The sequence below is a fragment of the Fringilla coelebs genome (assembly GCF_963513975.1).
Source record: "Fringilla coelebs genome assembly, chromosome: 9".
In the NCBI taxonomy this organism is placed as follows: domain Eukaryota; kingdom Metazoa; phylum Chordata; class Aves; order Passeriformes; family Fringillidae; genus Fringilla; species Fringilla coelebs.
The window spans coordinates 67,031-85,278 of NC_140067.1; the positions used below are offsets into that span (position 1 = coordinate 67,031).

The following is an 18,248-nucleotide window of genomic DNA, read 5'->3' on the forward strand; positions in this document are numbered from 1 at the left end:
AAAAAAAAAAATCTCCTAGTTCCTTCTTCTTGGCTGTTCTTGCTGCAAGCATAGTTAAGTTTATACATTGATGGAAAGGAATATTATGTTAATATGTACAAGAAAGACATTAAGCTATTAGACAGCATCCAAAAGAGGGCAATGAAGACGGTGAAGGGCCTTGTGGGGAAGCTGTATGAGGAGCAGCAGAGGTAATGGTCTGTTCAACAGTCAGAGGGTAGAGTCAGAGGGGAGACTAATCACGGTCTACAACTTCCTTGTGAGGGGAAGAGGGGCAGACATTGATCTCATCTCTCTGGTGCTCAGTGACAGAACCTGAAGGAATGGTTGGAGCTGAGTCAGGAGGTTTAGGTTTGGTATTATGGGAAGGCTTTTCCCCCAGAGGATGGTCAGGCACTGAACAGGCTCACCAGGGCAGCGGTCACAACTCCAAGGCTGCCAGAACTCAAGCTGCATTTGAACCATGCTCTTGGGCACAGAGCATGGGATTTTTGTGCAGGGCTAGGAGTTGGACTTGATGGTCCTTGTGGGTCCCTCCCAACTCTGCATACTCTGTGATTCTGTGTTTAAATATACTGGATTTTAAATAAAAAACATATTGTAAGTCATTGTTAAGGGAAAGTTACACATTCTCACTTGAAGTGATTCATCCTCATTTAATATGTACATGCTTGAGAGTGTAAAGGCCAGACTCTGACTAGTATATAAATCCCCAGCACAGATGCACACAGACAATAGCAATGCAGGCCTTCCCACTGCTCAACTGGAATGGCTGTTCAGCTGCTTGGGGCAAGAGCATAGAGAAACTGAAATACAGCTATTAACGTACTTCAGAAATAGTATTTTGGGTTAGTTGTCCAGTGAAAGTGATATGACAAGCAAAATTAATACAAACCAACCACAATTCTCTTAAAAATATTTTATTGAAATGCAGCATTGACTGTCAAAAATTACACTCTGATTATCTTATTTTATACTGAGAACAGAATCAGCGCTTAATAATGAACGGAATAAAAATATTTTGAAGGAATTTTTTTAATCTCCTTTTAATTCTGTTGAGAAACACACTAAAATCTTCTTCCATAAGAACACAGAACACTACAGCAGCACCAGACACACTTTATACATTTCTTTAAGCCTTAAATTTGCCAACATGTTCACGAGCTATGATCATCCTTTGAATCTGAGCAGTTCCCTCATAAATCTGAAAAGAAGAATTGCAATAATGTTACTGGGTAATTTTTAAAAAGGTTTTAACAGGTATAAATTAGTAAACCTTTGTGGCACTAATCCAGTGTGGATTAGGATGTGCAGGAAGACAGAAGAAAACAGAGGAAATTCTAGTGTGCCAGAGTAATTACAGTGGGCTAAATTAAATGTAAATCATACAAGATACTGAGAAAGTTTTGTTCTCTCAGGCGCTCCTATCTAAAGTCAGTAGGGCTCTCGTGAAAATAGGTGACAACATTCCTCTTATTTAAGGAAGAAAATACATTATTTAGATTTTTCAAAGTAGGATCCGAAATCATGGCTAGAGGGGAAGAGGTGACTTGTCCTAAAGTGTTTTCTTTAACTAGCCTTTCAAGGTCATACCATATGTTGTCTTTGATCCATTTATTTCCATTGCTTCTTGTTAACTAGTACTCTCTCCCACACAGTTTTGTTTGTGGTTTCCTTTATTCTTGCATTTTCTTCTAGAAACAGCCTGCATTACCCCTCTCTTCTGTTTGTTTACTGGCAGCAAAGTCAAAAATAGACAGAAAAGCACCTATGAAGTTCTAATGCCAAAGGACGACGTATGCTCCACAGGCATACTGCAGTGTAATGCAAGGGCTGAGGCAACATAGTCTAGAGGTTTTAATGTTTCAGCTCCCAGTTCTGCCAGAACTTGGTTTGGCAAAATGCTGGAAATCATGCAAATTCATTTCTAGGAATAATCTTTCCAGGAACCTTAAAGAGCATTTTAAAAATAAGAATGCTATAACCTGTATTCACATTAGTGTTCACAGAGCAGAATGAATGAGAATTCATTCCCAAGGTGAATTCTCTGCTGCTGCTTACCCCACGTTGATCCAGTCCACAGAGCAGACTGTTTTTTGAGTACTAGGTGGCTTCTGAAACCAACTGAAATGAAGCTCTGCTTTCTCTTTATACTAAACATTCACCAATCCCTAGAAAAGCCATAATGGTACAAGCCTACACCTGGACCCTAACAGTTGGATGCCTGTCAGGGACATACATTCCAAGGGACCAAACAGGCTTGCTATCAACTCAGCCTGCTCAAATGGCTCAGAGTGCAGCTGTCAGGGTCTCCACAGCTGTTCCTGCAGTCTACCAAACTGCTCCTATTGCACTAAATTTGCACTTGCTGATGATTGATTTCCATGGCTGTGTTCAAAGATACCACAACTCACAATCTCATTAAGTTATTACAGGAAAGATTTTGGTTTATAAGCTGATGGAAATAGTTTAAAGACTCTCTGACAATTATAGAAAGGAAGTTTTCCAAATTTAAGTTTCCAAACCCAAGAGTTTCTACCAAAGTAGCCAAGATCTCTAGCCGGACAAAACTAGGGCACAGTAAGGACATGTAAAAATGTTATCAGTAAACACAATAAAAGGATTGTGTATACCAAAGAAGATCAAACGTATGAAAGATAATTTGAAAAATCAAGTTTTTCTACATGCAACATATGGCCAAAAGTATATAATATCTGGAATTGAGCAGTAACACAGCAAAGCACAGTGAAGTGTAAGATATAATCAAGAGACATGGACAAAATAATTGCAAGACAAAACCCTTTCCTGAAATGGAACTGACAGTCATCAAAAATTTAATAATAAATCTGATTAATTACAAAAATTACAAAGCCTACTTAGCCATGCATTTGGATCACTGTAATGAAAAAACTACATAATAATGGAATTTTGTCAAATCAATCTCAATCAATCTGAGTTTCAACCCTCGCACCATCATTCTCTAAAAAAGCATGCAATCTGACAGGAAAAAAATCCCAATCATAAATTTCAGTTAGTCATTCATTTCCTCACTCACAGAAGTGAAGTTAGTTATAGGGACCTTTAGATTCCAACATAGCAGTTGTCTTTCCTTAAACCGAGAAAAATAAATTCTTGGCTAGTGGCAATAATAGTTTGCATTTTGAAGTCAGCTGTAGGACAAATATTAACTGCCTAGAATCTTGGATTGACAGCTGTTACAGCTAACAATCATTAGAGGTCATTGTCTATGTGCATCTCTTGATATCATCTACTTTGGTAGATGACATCAAGAAGTGCACATAGTGCATTTAGTATTAGATTAGTGTTAGATGTCAATGAAGATTACTGGTTTTGCTGAATGAAATTAAAATATTCTCGCTGAATGAAGAACTGTAGTACAGTATATGTCCATATACTAATTACAACATGACATGGAATAATTTCTTGACAGAAACACTGCAGTAAAAAACCTGTGGATTACAGCTAACTATGGGCTAAATATGAGTACAAAAGGGTCTTGTTCAAAAAGTGGATAATCGCTCTAGGTTGTGTCACACTTCTGTTGATACAACACATGAAAGGTAATCATTTTACATGTCATGGTACCAGCTAGGATAGGGTTAATACTGTTTCTAGTAGCTGGGCCAGTGCTGTGTTTTGTGAGAATAGTGTTGGTAACACGTTCATGTTTCAGTTCTTGTTCTGTAGTGCTTACTGCAAATCCAGGACTTTCAGTTGCCTGTCGCTTTGATTTAAGATTTTTAAAGATTTTTTAAGCCTTCTGATGTTGACATTCTTTTAGAGAACTTTCTCACACACTTTCTGTAAATAGCACATTGTTTTGCATTCTTTTATGGAGGAGGAGAACTTTGATAAACTGTTAGTTTGTCCAGTGTCATTGGAGAACTAGCACTGTCACCCTCCAATCTACTGTCCCTTTTAGAAAACTATATATGTTAGAGTCAAAAAATCGACTTCCCCTTTTTTGCTCTTCACCTAAAAAGCAGCAGTGTGCGCCTGTGTTCTTTTGTGTTCCATAACGACAGTTGCCTATGATCTGCCAGTGAGGAGGTGCACAAAAAGCTGGAAGGGAGCATGGCCAGGAGTGCTGACCTGGAACGGCCAAAGGGGCATTTCATGCCATAGAGAGTCACACCCAGTATATAAACTCAGAGGTAGTTGACCAGGAGGGTGCTGATTGCTATGGGTAGATGGGGTGGGTTCTATTCCTATCTGCCCCTCTCTTTTATTATTATAAGTTACTTTATTTCATTTATTAAACTAATAATTATTAAATTTATTTCAATTATTCTCAATGCATGAGATTTTGAGATTTACCTTTTTTTTTTTTCAAATTCTCTCCACCATCCCTCAGAGCAGAGAGGAGAAGGGAGTGAGCAGCTTCCTTGTGTGGCAGCTTACTTGCCAGCTGGGTTTAAACTACAACACCATGATACTCAATACTGTTGATACCTCAGCCCCAGCATTCTATGCAGCTTATAATACCAAAGTTTCAAACAGAAAGTTTAATGGAAAAGTAAAACAAAAACCCCAACCAAACAAAATACACCTCTTCCCTCATAAGTTGTTGGGGTAAGAAACTGCTTTAGTTTCAGGCTAAGAAGACAGCTGAACTATAAGCAGACATCAGTCGAGGATACAGACAGATGGTCAAAAGTTTTGCATCTCTGGAGATTTTCAAGAACGGTATGATATGTAAACCACTCCTACTTACAGAATACCAAAGCAAGCACTGGTATTTTGATCAAGATTTTTTTCCCTAAGAGTTCAAAGACTTCAAATTGACAATCCAAGAATTGCAACGAGTTACCACATTAGGGGGAAAAAAACCCCAAAACCCACACAATATACTTTATTTCTCTTATGCGGTTTCAGTTTTCATCAAGTGCAATGACTTTAGTATGAAGTAATTTCCTGATTTGAATCACTCTTTCTTTGAATGGAAGGATTACTGCTTTAATTCTAAAATTATTTTTTTAATATGTGTACATCATGATTTGAAGTAGCCATTACTTTATTCTGTATAAAATCTATGCATTATCACTTTCTGTTTTACTTACCTGGTAGATTTTAGCATCTCTCATTAGTTTTTCTACAGGATATTCAGTATTAAATCCATTTCCTCCAAAAATCTGTACTGCATCTGCAGCTACTTGGTTTGCAATGTCACCAGCAAATGCCTTTGCAATGGAAGCATAGTAGGTATTCCTGCGACCGGCATCAACTTCCCATGCAGCTCTCTGGTAAGCCATCCTAGCGAGTTCAACTTTCATTGCCATTTCAGCAAGCAAGAAAGACACTGCTTGGTGCTATGATGAAATAAACTAGGTTAATATTGCCTGCTTAAAATTCTATGATATGCAGGAAAGATAAAATCTCCTTAATGCAGTGATTTTTTTCAAAAAACTCAGTAAGTCATACGAGAGAGGTTATACAGAACATGCATCATGCTCTCATATATGTATGTTGAATTATACTCTTAAGCTTTTGATTTCTAAATCCATTTATTCATAGGGATTAAATACTGATGAAACAACAGTTGAAGTTGTTCTTTCCTATTTGTTGGTATTTATATTGTTGTTTATTCATATTTTTTCAGAACTGGTAAGCAGCATGATGGGCAATGTATTCTATCCGTATTCTAATACTATATATTTTGTTCCACATACCTCAGACGTTTTCTTCTTTCCTGAAAATCCCTCTTTATTAGCACTGAAGAACTTAAGAACTTAAGTATGCCCAGTTGGTATGTGAGTTCTGAGCTTTGGGGCAGACGTTTCTTTCTGCTTTTCCTAACAGCATTAATAAATTAGCAAAAACTCTTGAAGTTACCACATAGCTAAGTTTACTTACAGTGGAACCTATATACTTGGAAACCACAAAATGGCTGAGGTATAATATAAAAACTAAGGAAATAGAAATATCAAGGAATAACCTTGAAAAATCAGTAGCAGTACATCTGGTGTGAAAACATAAGCTTTTATTACATTGTCTGCCCCCACACTTACTTCAACAATTGGTTTCCCAAAGGTTTTTCTCTCCAAAGCGTATCTAGTAGCTTCATCAAGGGCTCTTTTTGCTAATCCAACAGCACCAGCTGCTACCTAAATTTAATAAAGACCAGAATAAAATATCAGAAATTCCTGCTATATTTTATAACTTATTTTTTTCTGATACTTACGGGTGGTCTGGTCTTATCAAAAGCTCCCATTGCGATTTTAAAGCCAGCTCCTTCAGCTATCAATACATTTTCTTTTGGGACTCTCACATCTTCAAAGACAATGCCTCTTGTATCTGAGCAGCGTTGACCCATATTCATTTCCTGAAGTGGGAAATTTACAGATGTGCTACTAATTTGGATTATTCAAAGGTACATTATGTTTTCATTTTTTTGTTGACTCAAAGCATAGTTTTTCTTCCCCAAACCACCTAATCTAAAAATTACCACATGCAAGACAAATACTAATTTTGTATTTGGAGACCAGCATGCCCTTAACTTGTCTAAGCTGGGCAGTTTACTTTCTCCTTATATGAAATTAGTTCTATCACTGTAATCGGTCTTCTTGTGTTCTTCTAGTTCAACTATCTTTGAGATGCAAGTGGAAAAAGGAAAGAATCTAATATGCAGGAAGTACAGGTATACTACAAGTGAATAAATAAATGAGCTTTTCAAGTTTGCAGATTTCTTGCCTAATGTTACACATTCAGTTTTAACCTACTATTGAAAATAGTAATTTTTGTAAAGAGAGAAGTAGCATCAGTATCTCTAAGGCCTCTTCTTTGACCAGCACTAACTAAAATTAAAACTCACTATGTATGTATCTGTGGTCAAAATTGTCCAGCTTGCTTCTCATTTTTTCAAGGCATACTACTTCTCATTTATTGGCACCTCCCAATATAGTAATTCTCAAAGTCACTTTGCAGACGTTCAAAGTAGTCATCTTACTTTAGTCCATTCTGAATAATTCCTTTTCTGAATTAATAGCTTTAAAATTATGTTTCATGCATAGTTCCTCTATGTTATGAAAATAAAAAGATAAGCATACATAAGCACATAAGCGCACATAAGTACATAAGCATATGAAACTGTTCAGTTGTGTAACAGTCTTTTTTCTTTAGTGGTACATTTGTTTTATTGTTGGTTTAGAACTGAACAACAATTCCTGGCTTGTCGAACAAGAAATACAGTCTTCACCTTTCTTCCAATTTGTATCCCTGGGCTATCTGCTTCCACAATGAATCCAGTAAAGGCTTTGTTTGCAGGAGCTTTTGGATCTGGATTTGTACGTGCTAGCAAAAAATACCTAGTGTAAAACAAAGCAGATGGATGCAGTTAATCTTCACAATTAGCAAGATATATTTATCTAGCACTTTAAACAGTTTAATGTGCATTTCTAACATATAATAAATACTGTCTGTGAGTTAACAGCCTGCCTTTCTTGCCCATCCTGAAAATAAAATGAGAGGGAGCAAGAGAGTAGAAATTTCAAAGATTCAGTATTTCATAAAGTTACTCAGATCAACATGCAAATATTCCCTACCTCTTCCATGTATTGTAAGTCTTTATGATATTAACAGCTTCCCAAATAGTACAAAAGAAACCTATTCATAACATGTACATAAAAATTAATGCCTAGGACATAATTTCTTGGATGTAAAAGTTATAACCTGATTTCAAAGATCTTGATTTTATTTTTCTAAGTGTAAGTTGTAAAAAAGTATTTCTCTTAAAAATTAAACAGCTGAAAATCACTTCTATGGTATTCAGTAAGGTCAAAAGAAATCTGATAGATTGTCTTTGGTGGGTCTGCCTTCAACTAGAAAATAACAAGAAAATTCTATTTTTGGGTAAGTGTATAAAGTTTCTTCCACTTGAATTCAGGGAAATTTCTGTGTTGTGAATCAGCGTGATGTAAGACATGATTTAAGAGGTTTACATTGTAAAAGCACACTCCAGACAACACAAGCAATATCTGCAATCTTTGATTGACAGATGGAAAATGTCTTCTTTTCAGAAAATAAAAAGTAACACTGCAGTCTAACAGCATTTCTAGCTTCACTAGGAGTCAGAGTTGTTTCTAGTAGAATCACATTTAATTTTGATAGCCGAAAGATTCAAGAGGCTATTATTAAGTCATAATGTCATCACTCATTTTTCTTTTTAGGCTTTGCATAGCACTTAAGACTGCAATTTGTATATACTATCCTGATAGCTATCCTCATAAACTGGGCAGAGATTAAAATGTAGTCTGCTGAAACACAGAGAACATTCATATTTGTGTCTGAGGGACAGGTTTTTAAAGGATTGGTCTTTAAAGAATTTACCTGAGGTTGGGGGGTGGGGTAAAGCCACAGCATAGAACTATGACACCAGGTAACATACCAGTTTGCTTTCCCCCCATTTGTGATCCACATCTTCTGACCGTTAATAACATATTCATCTCCTTTCTTCTCAGCCTTTGTTTTTATACCAGCCACATCAGAGCCTGCTCCAGGCTCTGTTACACAGTAAGCCTAAAAGAAATTAAGATGCAAAATCTTGCGGAATAAAAGTTCTATCTTTAGTCAACTACAAATTCATGCAGATTATGTGCATCAAACCAGTTGTCGAAGGTTTACATGAACTGTATGGTAATATCCAAACACCAAATAAACAAAACTCCCCAATAAAACCCCAAAACAACCCTACACATGGCCCCCTCCCCCCTGCAAACAGCTAGCCAAGTAAGGGTTAATTTTCTTTATAAATCCATAATAATACCTAAAATTGGCTTTTAATCAAACAGAAGCATTCTGTAATCCTTAAGTTACTACTTCCAAGATTCAAAAATTCTGATGTGAAAGCTGAGGATCTTTAAAGTCTGAAAATAGGAGCACTGAGTCCTTCAATTTAGGAGGCTTAGTTGTAAATTTATATACATTGCACACAAATATTTATATATTTGAGATCACAAATAGTGTCATTCCCATCCAAGTTGAGGGTCTCCTTACATAAACCTTGTATTTTTCTTAAACATCCACAACCCTTCTCAGAAGGGAAAAAAACCCTATTATTTTTGGTGACTTAGGATGGGGATAATTTAATATATTCTGTTTACTTTCTGGATGTATCTCATTAGGTATTTGCTACCTTTCAGTAAATGTCACTGTTTACATGTCAATCAAACAGGGCTAAGTTGTGAGTACATATATGTGTTTAATGGGAAAAAAAAATCCCAAAATTGAGTAAAAAAAAAAAAAAAGGAGTAATACAATTAATATGGTTTAGAAACATTCTGCAGTATAGCAGTTATACTTACACACATCATTGGTTCTTCTGTCATTCTTCCTAAGTATTTTTTCTGCTGATGCTCATTTCCCGCGATGATAAGTGGCATTTGCTGAAATAAAAATATTTAGACCGTTAATCCGGCTCTTTCAAGGGCAGAGATTATAGTTTAAAGAATGCAAAAAAAGACAGAACTTACCCCTAGGGAGTTTGCTTCAATGGCGGTTTGAACCCCTGTACATCCATAAGCTATCTCTTCTGTAATAAGGCATGCGTCAAAACTGCCAAGGCCAAGGCCACCTATGGTTGAAGTTTTTAAGTTACTCAAGGGGATTTAAATTATAATGTATTAATATTAATGATTTACACAACATACTTATGAAAGTGTATTATTCCACATACATTTGATTGTGTACTGTGTTGGGTTAGGCATTCTCACGCAAGCTTTTTAAATAAACCTTCATCAGAAGAGTAACAGGCAATTTGAAAATTACGTGTCACGTGTCCAGAGTTATTGTTTGATTTATGTGGGACAACTTGCACAAAGTGGCAAGAACCTACCACTCACATTTTTTTACTACTGTACAATCAAAAATTAGGACTTCCTAGGAAGCAGAGAAAGGGCCCCTGAGCCAAAAGCATTTGGGAACAAAAAAAAATGTCCATATTAGTAGACAACCAATGCAGTAATCTGTTTCTGACAGAAGCCAACACTATGGGAAACTGGCCAACACTACATACAAGTACAATAACAACTACCTCAAAAATATTTTCCTGAACTTTCAGGTGACTTCCTCAGTCAAAGAAATAATTCTCTTTGGTATCTTTGTTATGCCAACCCCTGACAGACATCTGTTATATGAATTTATCCAGTGTCTTTTTGAATCTATGTCAAATTTTAGCAGCTATATCCACCAGGGGCAATAAGTTGCAAATTAACTCCACACAGCATGCAGAACCATCTCCTTTCACTTGTTTTTAAGCTAGCATCTGCTGACATAATTTGATGCCTTCTAGTTATATTGAAAGGGACCGTGAACCATCAATCCCTTTTCACACTCTCCCATGACACTGACATTTTAGTAATTTCTTCTATAGAGTTTACATCTCACACAGAAGATAAAACTTCTATATTCTTTGTCATCCTTTTAGAAACCTTCTCCATTCCCTTAATACTCTCTTGAGATGGAAGGACCTGACTATATAATGAGTTACAGAGGCAAGTGCAATTTGGATTCAGGAGGCAGCATAATTATGCCTTCTTTTTAATTCATTCCCTTAAGAGTCCCTCTTGACCTTAGATTTTACAGTTTTGATCACTTCTGAGCATTATGCTCATGTTCAAAGGATTCAAAGATGTCTTCTCTGAGAGGTAGTATCTAGTGCACAGCATACCTTTCCTCTGTGAAGTTCAGATTGATTCTTTCCCTTCACAGGTGCATCACTTTTTCTTTTTGGAATCACATTGCCATTTTAACTCTCACTCTCTTCTGTGACCTTTTCCTGCAACTCTCTGAACCAGATCATCTTTTCTACGCCAAATAACTTAGTATTATCAGCAAACTCTAACAACTTTGCATTTATGCCCTTCTCCGTTTATTTACAGACATCCCAAACAGCACAAGACCTAGCAAGGCTGTGCTGCTAATTTTGCCAGTAGGAAACCTGATGATTTTTAAAACTTATTTTGGAAGTTCAGGCATTCTCTATCCCCTGCTCACACACTTATTAGCTACTTCAGAGAACTTCAATGATTTTATGAGGTACGAGTTCCTTTCACTAAAACCCTTCTCTAGCACATCATGTTTGTCTGTATCACTCATACATCTCATGAGTCAGGACTCTGCTGTACTGCACTTAATCTAAACTGGAAAACATGTCTTCTGGGATAAACTCTTAAATTGCTCCAGCCTGTGTCAGAGACTAGAACAAAACATGACCTTCTAATTTCTCTTCCTAATCAGCTGACACTGCACCAGGGGAGCATTAAGCAGCTGTAATCACGGTAGAAAAATCTGGTCATAAATTACTAAACCATAATCTGTCTAATTTGTCTCCTGATTACACCCACACCTAGTACCACACTTGTATGTGTCAACCTGCCTACTGATTAAATTTAGATTATTCAAGTATGCGAATATTAATGCAACAGTACAGAATCCATAATTACACACAGGAATCTCATCTAATGTCTTTTTGTTGTTTCATTTTACAGATTAAAAAGAATGTTTACTTACCACAGCTTTCTGGTATGTGTGAATTCATAAGACCAAGCTCCCAAGCTCGCTTTATAAGTGGAACAGGATACTGAAACAGACATGGTAAAATCACCTTCTGATTCATCACAACCAAAACTTCACATTCTATGCAGGTTAAGATAAAAGTCTGTTTTCCCCCAATTTTTTCCTTACACTATGGTAGAATTTACCTCTCCAGTTTTGTCATATTGTGCAGCAACAGGAATAATTTCCTCCACAGCAAATTTACGAGCAGTAGCTTGAAACTCTTTCTGTTCATCAGTAAGTTCTATTTTAAAAAAGGAAGAGAAAAAGATCATAAATCCTCTGCCGTCTTTTATTTTGCCAGTTGTCAAGACTATGATAAAAAAAACCAAAACAAGAGCATCCTTCCAGGATAACCCAAGCCACCAGTATTTGGGGCTCTCCAGGAAGCAAAAATGTTCATGTTCCTCTTCATCCTGGGAGAAAACTTCCATTGTTCTCTGATTAACCCCTACATGCACTTATGTCTGATAAAATTATCCACAAAATATTAAAAATGAAGCAGAGAGGACTGTGTAACATAAAATGTATGACCGAAAGAAGAAAGAAGAATGCTATGCTAATTAAAAGCATAAAAATACAGAGGTTGCCCAAAGATGCTTACTCTTCAATTTCAAACATCTAGCTCCGATCCTCTACATTTGCTTGTATATATATTATATATATAATATGCCAAGATGAAGATAAATTTCTTTTTTTACATTTCTTGATAACCAAGTTCAACTATGACTACATTTAGGTAGTGTAACATTGAAAACAGCAATATGAGGTAAGTATTCAAAGCTAAAACACTCTGGCAATTAAAAAAAAAGCTTATCATAGACATGTGTTAAAAAAAAAGAAAATCTTAAGAACACCATAAATATATCTGCCTTGCCTCAGTTAAGGATAAAATTACTTTGTTTTTGAAACTATTTTTTTACTAGAAATATATTTAGAACAAACACCTACATTTTAAAATCATGGTGAACTAGGATATGATTTCTTTTTAACTATGCCCATTATTGTTACATTTCTTTCAAAAGCTGTACTACTTACCAAAGCTAAAGCCAGCTCCAGGTTTGCCTGCATGTATATTTTGAGCAGGTTTACTAGAATAGGACCTCCGTCCATGCCCTGTGATGGTTTGAAGTATTTGCTAGAGAAGAAAAGAACATGAGGTGTAAGATCTTTACAGCTCGAGCCTCCTAAAGCTACTAACCTATCTACAGCACAACTTTAGACTCCCTCTCTAGAAACCATGTCACATCAAGTAAAATGCATTTACTCCAGTGATTAAAGAATTACTGGCTACATTGTGTTTTCCTCCTGTGGCAAGCAGAACTTACATGAACTGACACCTCTACCAGGAATCTCAGGCTTTAACAGGACCAAGGACAAGTGAAGTGATGCATGCACTTTTAAGTATTGTGCAATTGAGTATTTAAAAAGTATTAAGCATAATTGAAATTAATGTTCACAGAGACACAACAATATATATTTCTTTCATTTATGCACACACTCATCAAACTTCATTTTCTGGCCCTCTAGTGAATATCCTATTCCTCAATGCTTACCTACATGCAGATTTAGCAAGATTTTAAAAACAACCTACCTATTAGCCAATATATCGGAATATTTTGATAATGTCCTACACTAATCTCTGCTTTCTTTTAATAAGCTGCTGCCACTGACACTTGGTGATTATTATTGTCCTCCAACAGGAGAGACAGCAGACTATCTGAAGTTAATTCTTCCTCCTAATACTTACCACAAATTCATTCTTTTTCATTGTTAATACTTTCTCTGCTTTTTCAAGTTTAGAGCCCCAAATATTGTTGCTACAGGTATTTTCATAATGTCTTAATACTGTGCAAAAACATGTCTGAATTTGTTTTAAGATGTTGGTTTACTCTCTTCAAGAGCTATGAATCTCTGAAATGTTTGAAAATAAGTGAAAAATATGAAATTGGATAATTTTTTAGGATGACCTAAATCAATATTGCAAAACCAAATTTGCCTGAACACTCAGGAAAGGCTTCTTCTTGATTTTCTTCTGTGAAAATGTAGACATCTTTTTTTTTTTTAATTGTGATCAGAGCAGTCACTTACTTCCTAGCATTAAAAAAAAAAAAAAAAAAGAATTATTGATAGTAATGCAAAAAATATCACAGAAATTTTACTGGGAACTTTAGAAGACAAGGACATTACAGAATGTTACACAGCTGGGGAGGCAACAAGTACCTTCAAAAAAGTTATAGTAGATAAAATGTGCTCTTGAAAATAATGCTATATGATAGATGGTTATAACACAACACAAGAATCATGATGAATACTGCCAATAATAGGTATCAACACAGTGAAAAAAGTATTTCCAGAGGATACTGAAAACATCTGTAAAGTTCAAAAGTGAAGAAATGCAGAAGGAGCACTTCTATGCAGGGAAGAGGGAGAAGCTATGACATATTTGCATACTGTGCTGGTAATGTCAGTTTATTAATAATTCAGGACTGCATTTTGCTGTAGGTAATATATTATTAATTTCAAGTTTTTAGAAATGATAAGACATTGCAGAAAAGTATCTTGCTAAGTTTTCTGTTACTGCTACCTCTCATATTAAAAGCCAAAACAATGCCACAAAAATCTAGATAGACCTTGATTCTTCAGAATTATTTAAGCTTAATTTTATCTGGAAAAAAGACAAGATGAGGTTGAAAAAAGGATGATTGAAACTTTTTTTCCCTTTCTTTTTTTAAGGAGCAGCCCTTGATAGACTAATGCATAGCTTTGCCACCAAAAGGTTTTTCCTGCACTTGGAAAAGTGGATTCAAACTAATGCTGAAAGTGATATCCTATATGAAAGAAGCTATAAAATTTAAACCAGTGAAATTATGTCTATTGTGGTATAGTATGCAAGGTAACATTGAAGATTACTCTGGAAAAAACTCAACAATATCCCCACAAAGAAATATGGACAGATGGAACTCATACCTGGAAGCTGCATGACTGATCAGATGACAAAGGATGAGGGTTTGCTACATGTGAAAATTTGGATGACCATCTGTCTACTTGTCAACTTCCCCGCTGCTTAACACTGAGGAACAGTGACAAACTACTGCTAGTGACGTTGAGATACAACTCCCACTGCATTTCCTTGCACTACTGTATAAATTCTGTCGCAATTACAAATATGATCATCAGTGTAGCGAGACTAACACTGGAAGAATGTGATGCAAGGAAAAGGGTATGACAAGGCTACTCACAAAAGCGATGCAATCTCTTTATTACCTTGATGACAAAAGAACTACAAAACCTGTTTGAAAAGATGCATGTCACTGAAAACAGTGGGACAACAATAAGCTAAGGGTCACTAACCTTGATTCTGCCTCATGTATCTCAGGGCAAATAGGAAAATTATCAAGAGTAGTTTGTTGCTGGGGTAACATGTGAGGAGGCTGAACTTGAAATAATAATTTCCTTCCTATGGGCTTCCTTTGCCTAAAGCATCACTTTTGAGTCATAAGATACCAACTTCAGATGGAGATGTCTTCCCTCACTGATTTCCCTCACTCTCACAGCAACACTTAGGACCTGCAGCCAAGCTGCATCAGTCTGGGGCAAACTACCACTGCTGCGAGGAGGCTGTGAAGGGCCTTTCAAGTAATTCAGACTCATGAGTACCTCTGGAAATGGGGAATCCAGAAAAAGGCATGTGCAATGCTAAATGTGTTTTGAATAGTTTTTATCTTCCAGTTTGAAGCTGTGAGGTTATTGGTGGTTCAATACAATAGAACGGTTATACTTTAGAAAACCAACTATTATATTTCAGACATATTTTTTAAAAATTAACATAGGTAGTACAGCTATGTATGCTAAAGGAAATGCATTGGATAAAATACCCTGAACGCTAATTCAGGTATTTTGAAGCAGTCTCCACAGTTAAATGGAGAGGTGCCAGACACACTTGGCACGACGCGGCCTTTGCCACATGAGCAACAGTATTTCCACAGAGGAACATCAGATGGCAATACCCATTCGAACCGTGAGGATTACGGCCATAAACTCGGGTAACACTGCGAGGCAGGAAAAGCAGTACAGCGGGTGGATTCCAGCCCCGCCGGCTCTCCCCACCGGGGCAGCCCTACGCCTGCAGCTATCCCGACAGTCACGGCGGGCGGAACTCGGGCTGGCCCTGCCTCTTCCGCCCTTCGCTCTCCGCGATCCCGCGGCCCTTCCCCGCCTCTCGTGCTCCCCCGGCCGCTAGCACCGGCAGCGCCTCGGTTCGGTTCGACTCGGTCCGGTCCGGTCTGGTCCCGTCCCGTGCCTCTCCCTGGGTCTTGTGTCCCCTGAGCGTTCACCCGCCCCGGCCGCTCACCCGCGTCGCCCTCAGCGCAGCCATCTCGGCGGGAGTGCCCGGCAGCCTCAGCTTCGGCGGGGCGGTGCTCGGGCGGGCGGGGCGGTGCCACGCGGGCCGCCCTTCGGGCCGGGGCGCGGGGGAAGCCCTGGACTCGCCCGCCCCGCCTTGCCCTGCTCCTACAAGGGGAGCCGTGAGCGGCCTGCCCCGGCGGCCCGAACATGGGCCGTGTCCGTGCCCCAAGTTGGGCCGCTTCGCTGCCTGTTTTCTCTGAGTGTCCTAGGCTGGCTCCAATCACGTCATTCACCTGTTAGCAGAAAAGCTAGTGTAAGCAGTGTTACTGTAATTTGTGCCTCCGGGAATCATAAATTCATGTTTCAGAGGTGTGCCAGGAACTGAGAGTGACTGGGCCTGGCGCACAGGAGTTTTTAACCGTCAACTGTGTTGATAGTTACATAAAATATACTTCTAAATGCTCTTAATTTCAGTTGTATTTTAAAGGAAAAGCAAGGCTTTTGGAAATTATCTGTGGTGAATAAAATATATGCTTTTGAATAATACTGTTTTAGTGTTTCACAGCAGTGTTATTTAGTGGTTTATTAAAACAAGGATTCCAAGAAAAATGGCAGCCATTGATTTCTCCGTGAATTCCTTATTTGGTGTGAAATGTCAACAAAATTAACAAAGTATTTTTCTGGAAGCTGGATTTTATTAACATTTTATTTTTTTGCATAATAATAAACACAATAGTATGCAGCAAATATTTTTGTGTCATTATTGCCTTTTTATATTTGGCTCTTAGTTGTTTGTTTAGTTTCTGATAGCTAACAGTATTGATTTTGTGGTTAATACCAAAGAAAAAGTTTGATAGAAAACTAGCCATATAAAAGTTATTTACAGACTTAATTTCAGACTTATATTCATCAACTGTCTGAAAGGAGATGATTGTATTGTTTTATAGACTTCATACTGTTGTGATTGCAGGTGATTACCTAAGGGAGGCATGTGGGCAACTGATTCTGTGTACAGGTTGCTGCTTTTTCACTCTAATATCAGGAGACTTTTTTCCCCTGTACTTTAAGGGCAATAAAAGGGAGTAAAAGACATAAGCATAATTTAAAACTGTGTTGTTTAAGTATTTTTGAAGATTCTCTATGTTTCTGTTTCAGGTACACCATGCTTTTGGAATGTAAAGCTGCAGTGGGGCTTTAAAATACCAGCACTCAAAGTCTGCATTTTGTGTTCATTTTATATAGGGTTCTCTTCCATAGATCATAGTTATGAATGTAGTGAGGGAATTTCATTACTGAGCAGTCCATTTTCTGCCTATATATTATTTATCTATATTTATCTATTTGTGTGGTTTGTGTGTACACAATATCTTTGTATTCCTCAGTTTACTACTCATTGCAACACTATATTGTGATGGTATATAAGGAAATACGCTAATCTCATTTGAAAGCTTTAAAGTTTTAATTTTTGATTTGTGGCATGGATTATACTGTGCATATTCTAAGATGGCACACATCAAAACCTAAAGATGCATAGATGGGTTCAGAGTATGTATAAAAAGCTGATGTTGTATGTAATACATCCTGTCATATGTAACAAGCAACTTCACCTGACTGATCATGATTAAACACCTGTAAGAATGCTATATATTAAACATAGTTGCTAGCTGCAGCAAGTGGTTCAAATTCTACAGTAATATGAAATTAAACATTATTTCTAGAGGCTTTTGAGATTTAGAGATCTTTGAGATGCTTTAGGATCCGTAGCCCTTTAGTAGTGAATAAGGTCTTTTTTGAGGTGAAGAGACAGCTTTGAATGGGGTTGAGGACATCCCTAAGACAGGGAGATTGAATACATCAGTACACTGAGGGAATGTTGACATCAGGAAGTAATGCAAAACAATGCTATTTGGTTTATGCAGTGAAAGGTATTCAAGACCTCAAGAACATTTTGGAGTGTTTTTAATTCCAACTTGACTGAGTGTTCCCTAGTAAGGTGTTGGAACACTTTGGGTGCACTCCTAGACCATGTCTTTGAGTAAATTTCATCCAAAAATCAGTCCATGTGCTTTGAGATCTCTGTGAATGAAGTAAGACACCGTAAGGAGGGACAATTTGGAAACTCCATTCAAAACTACACTTCTTACCTGAACTGAACTGCTCATGTAGACAGAGACTGAGAAGGCTGTTGTCTGAAACTGTTATATTGAAGAAATTGAGTCTGGAATACACCATAACATTTGATGTTGTCCTGGTTTGCCTTACACTAGAAGCATCTTTGCATGTGAAATTTGCTACCTGCTTCTGAAGACAGATGTCTGTACTTCCTGGAA

The 18,248-nt window shown here is 37.3% G+C and overlaps 1 protein-coding gene across 1 annotated transcript; it reads right to left on the minus strand.

Moving 5' to 3' along the window:
* Nucleotides 1-904: 904 nt before the first annotated feature.
* Nucleotides 905-16,075, minus strand: ACADM (acyl-CoA dehydrogenase medium chain). Its single transcript, XM_084211101.1, has 12 exons — nt 15,926-16,075; nt 12,610-12,709; nt 11,718-11,815; nt 11,527-11,596; nt 9,489-9,589; nt 9,321-9,401; nt 8,405-8,535; nt 7,217-7,325; nt 6,203-6,343; nt 6,030-6,125; nt 5,082-5,330; nt 905-1,204 (listed from the first exon to the last, which is right to left on the minus strand). Exons 1-12 carry the CDS (start codon nt 15,947-15,949, stop codon nt 1,133-1,135), a joined length of 1,272 nt encoding a protein of 423 aa, XP_084067227.1. The 5' UTR covers nt 15,950-16,075; the 3' UTR covers nt 905-1,132.
* Between the last annotated feature and the right edge of the window lie 2,173 nt (nt 16,076-18,248).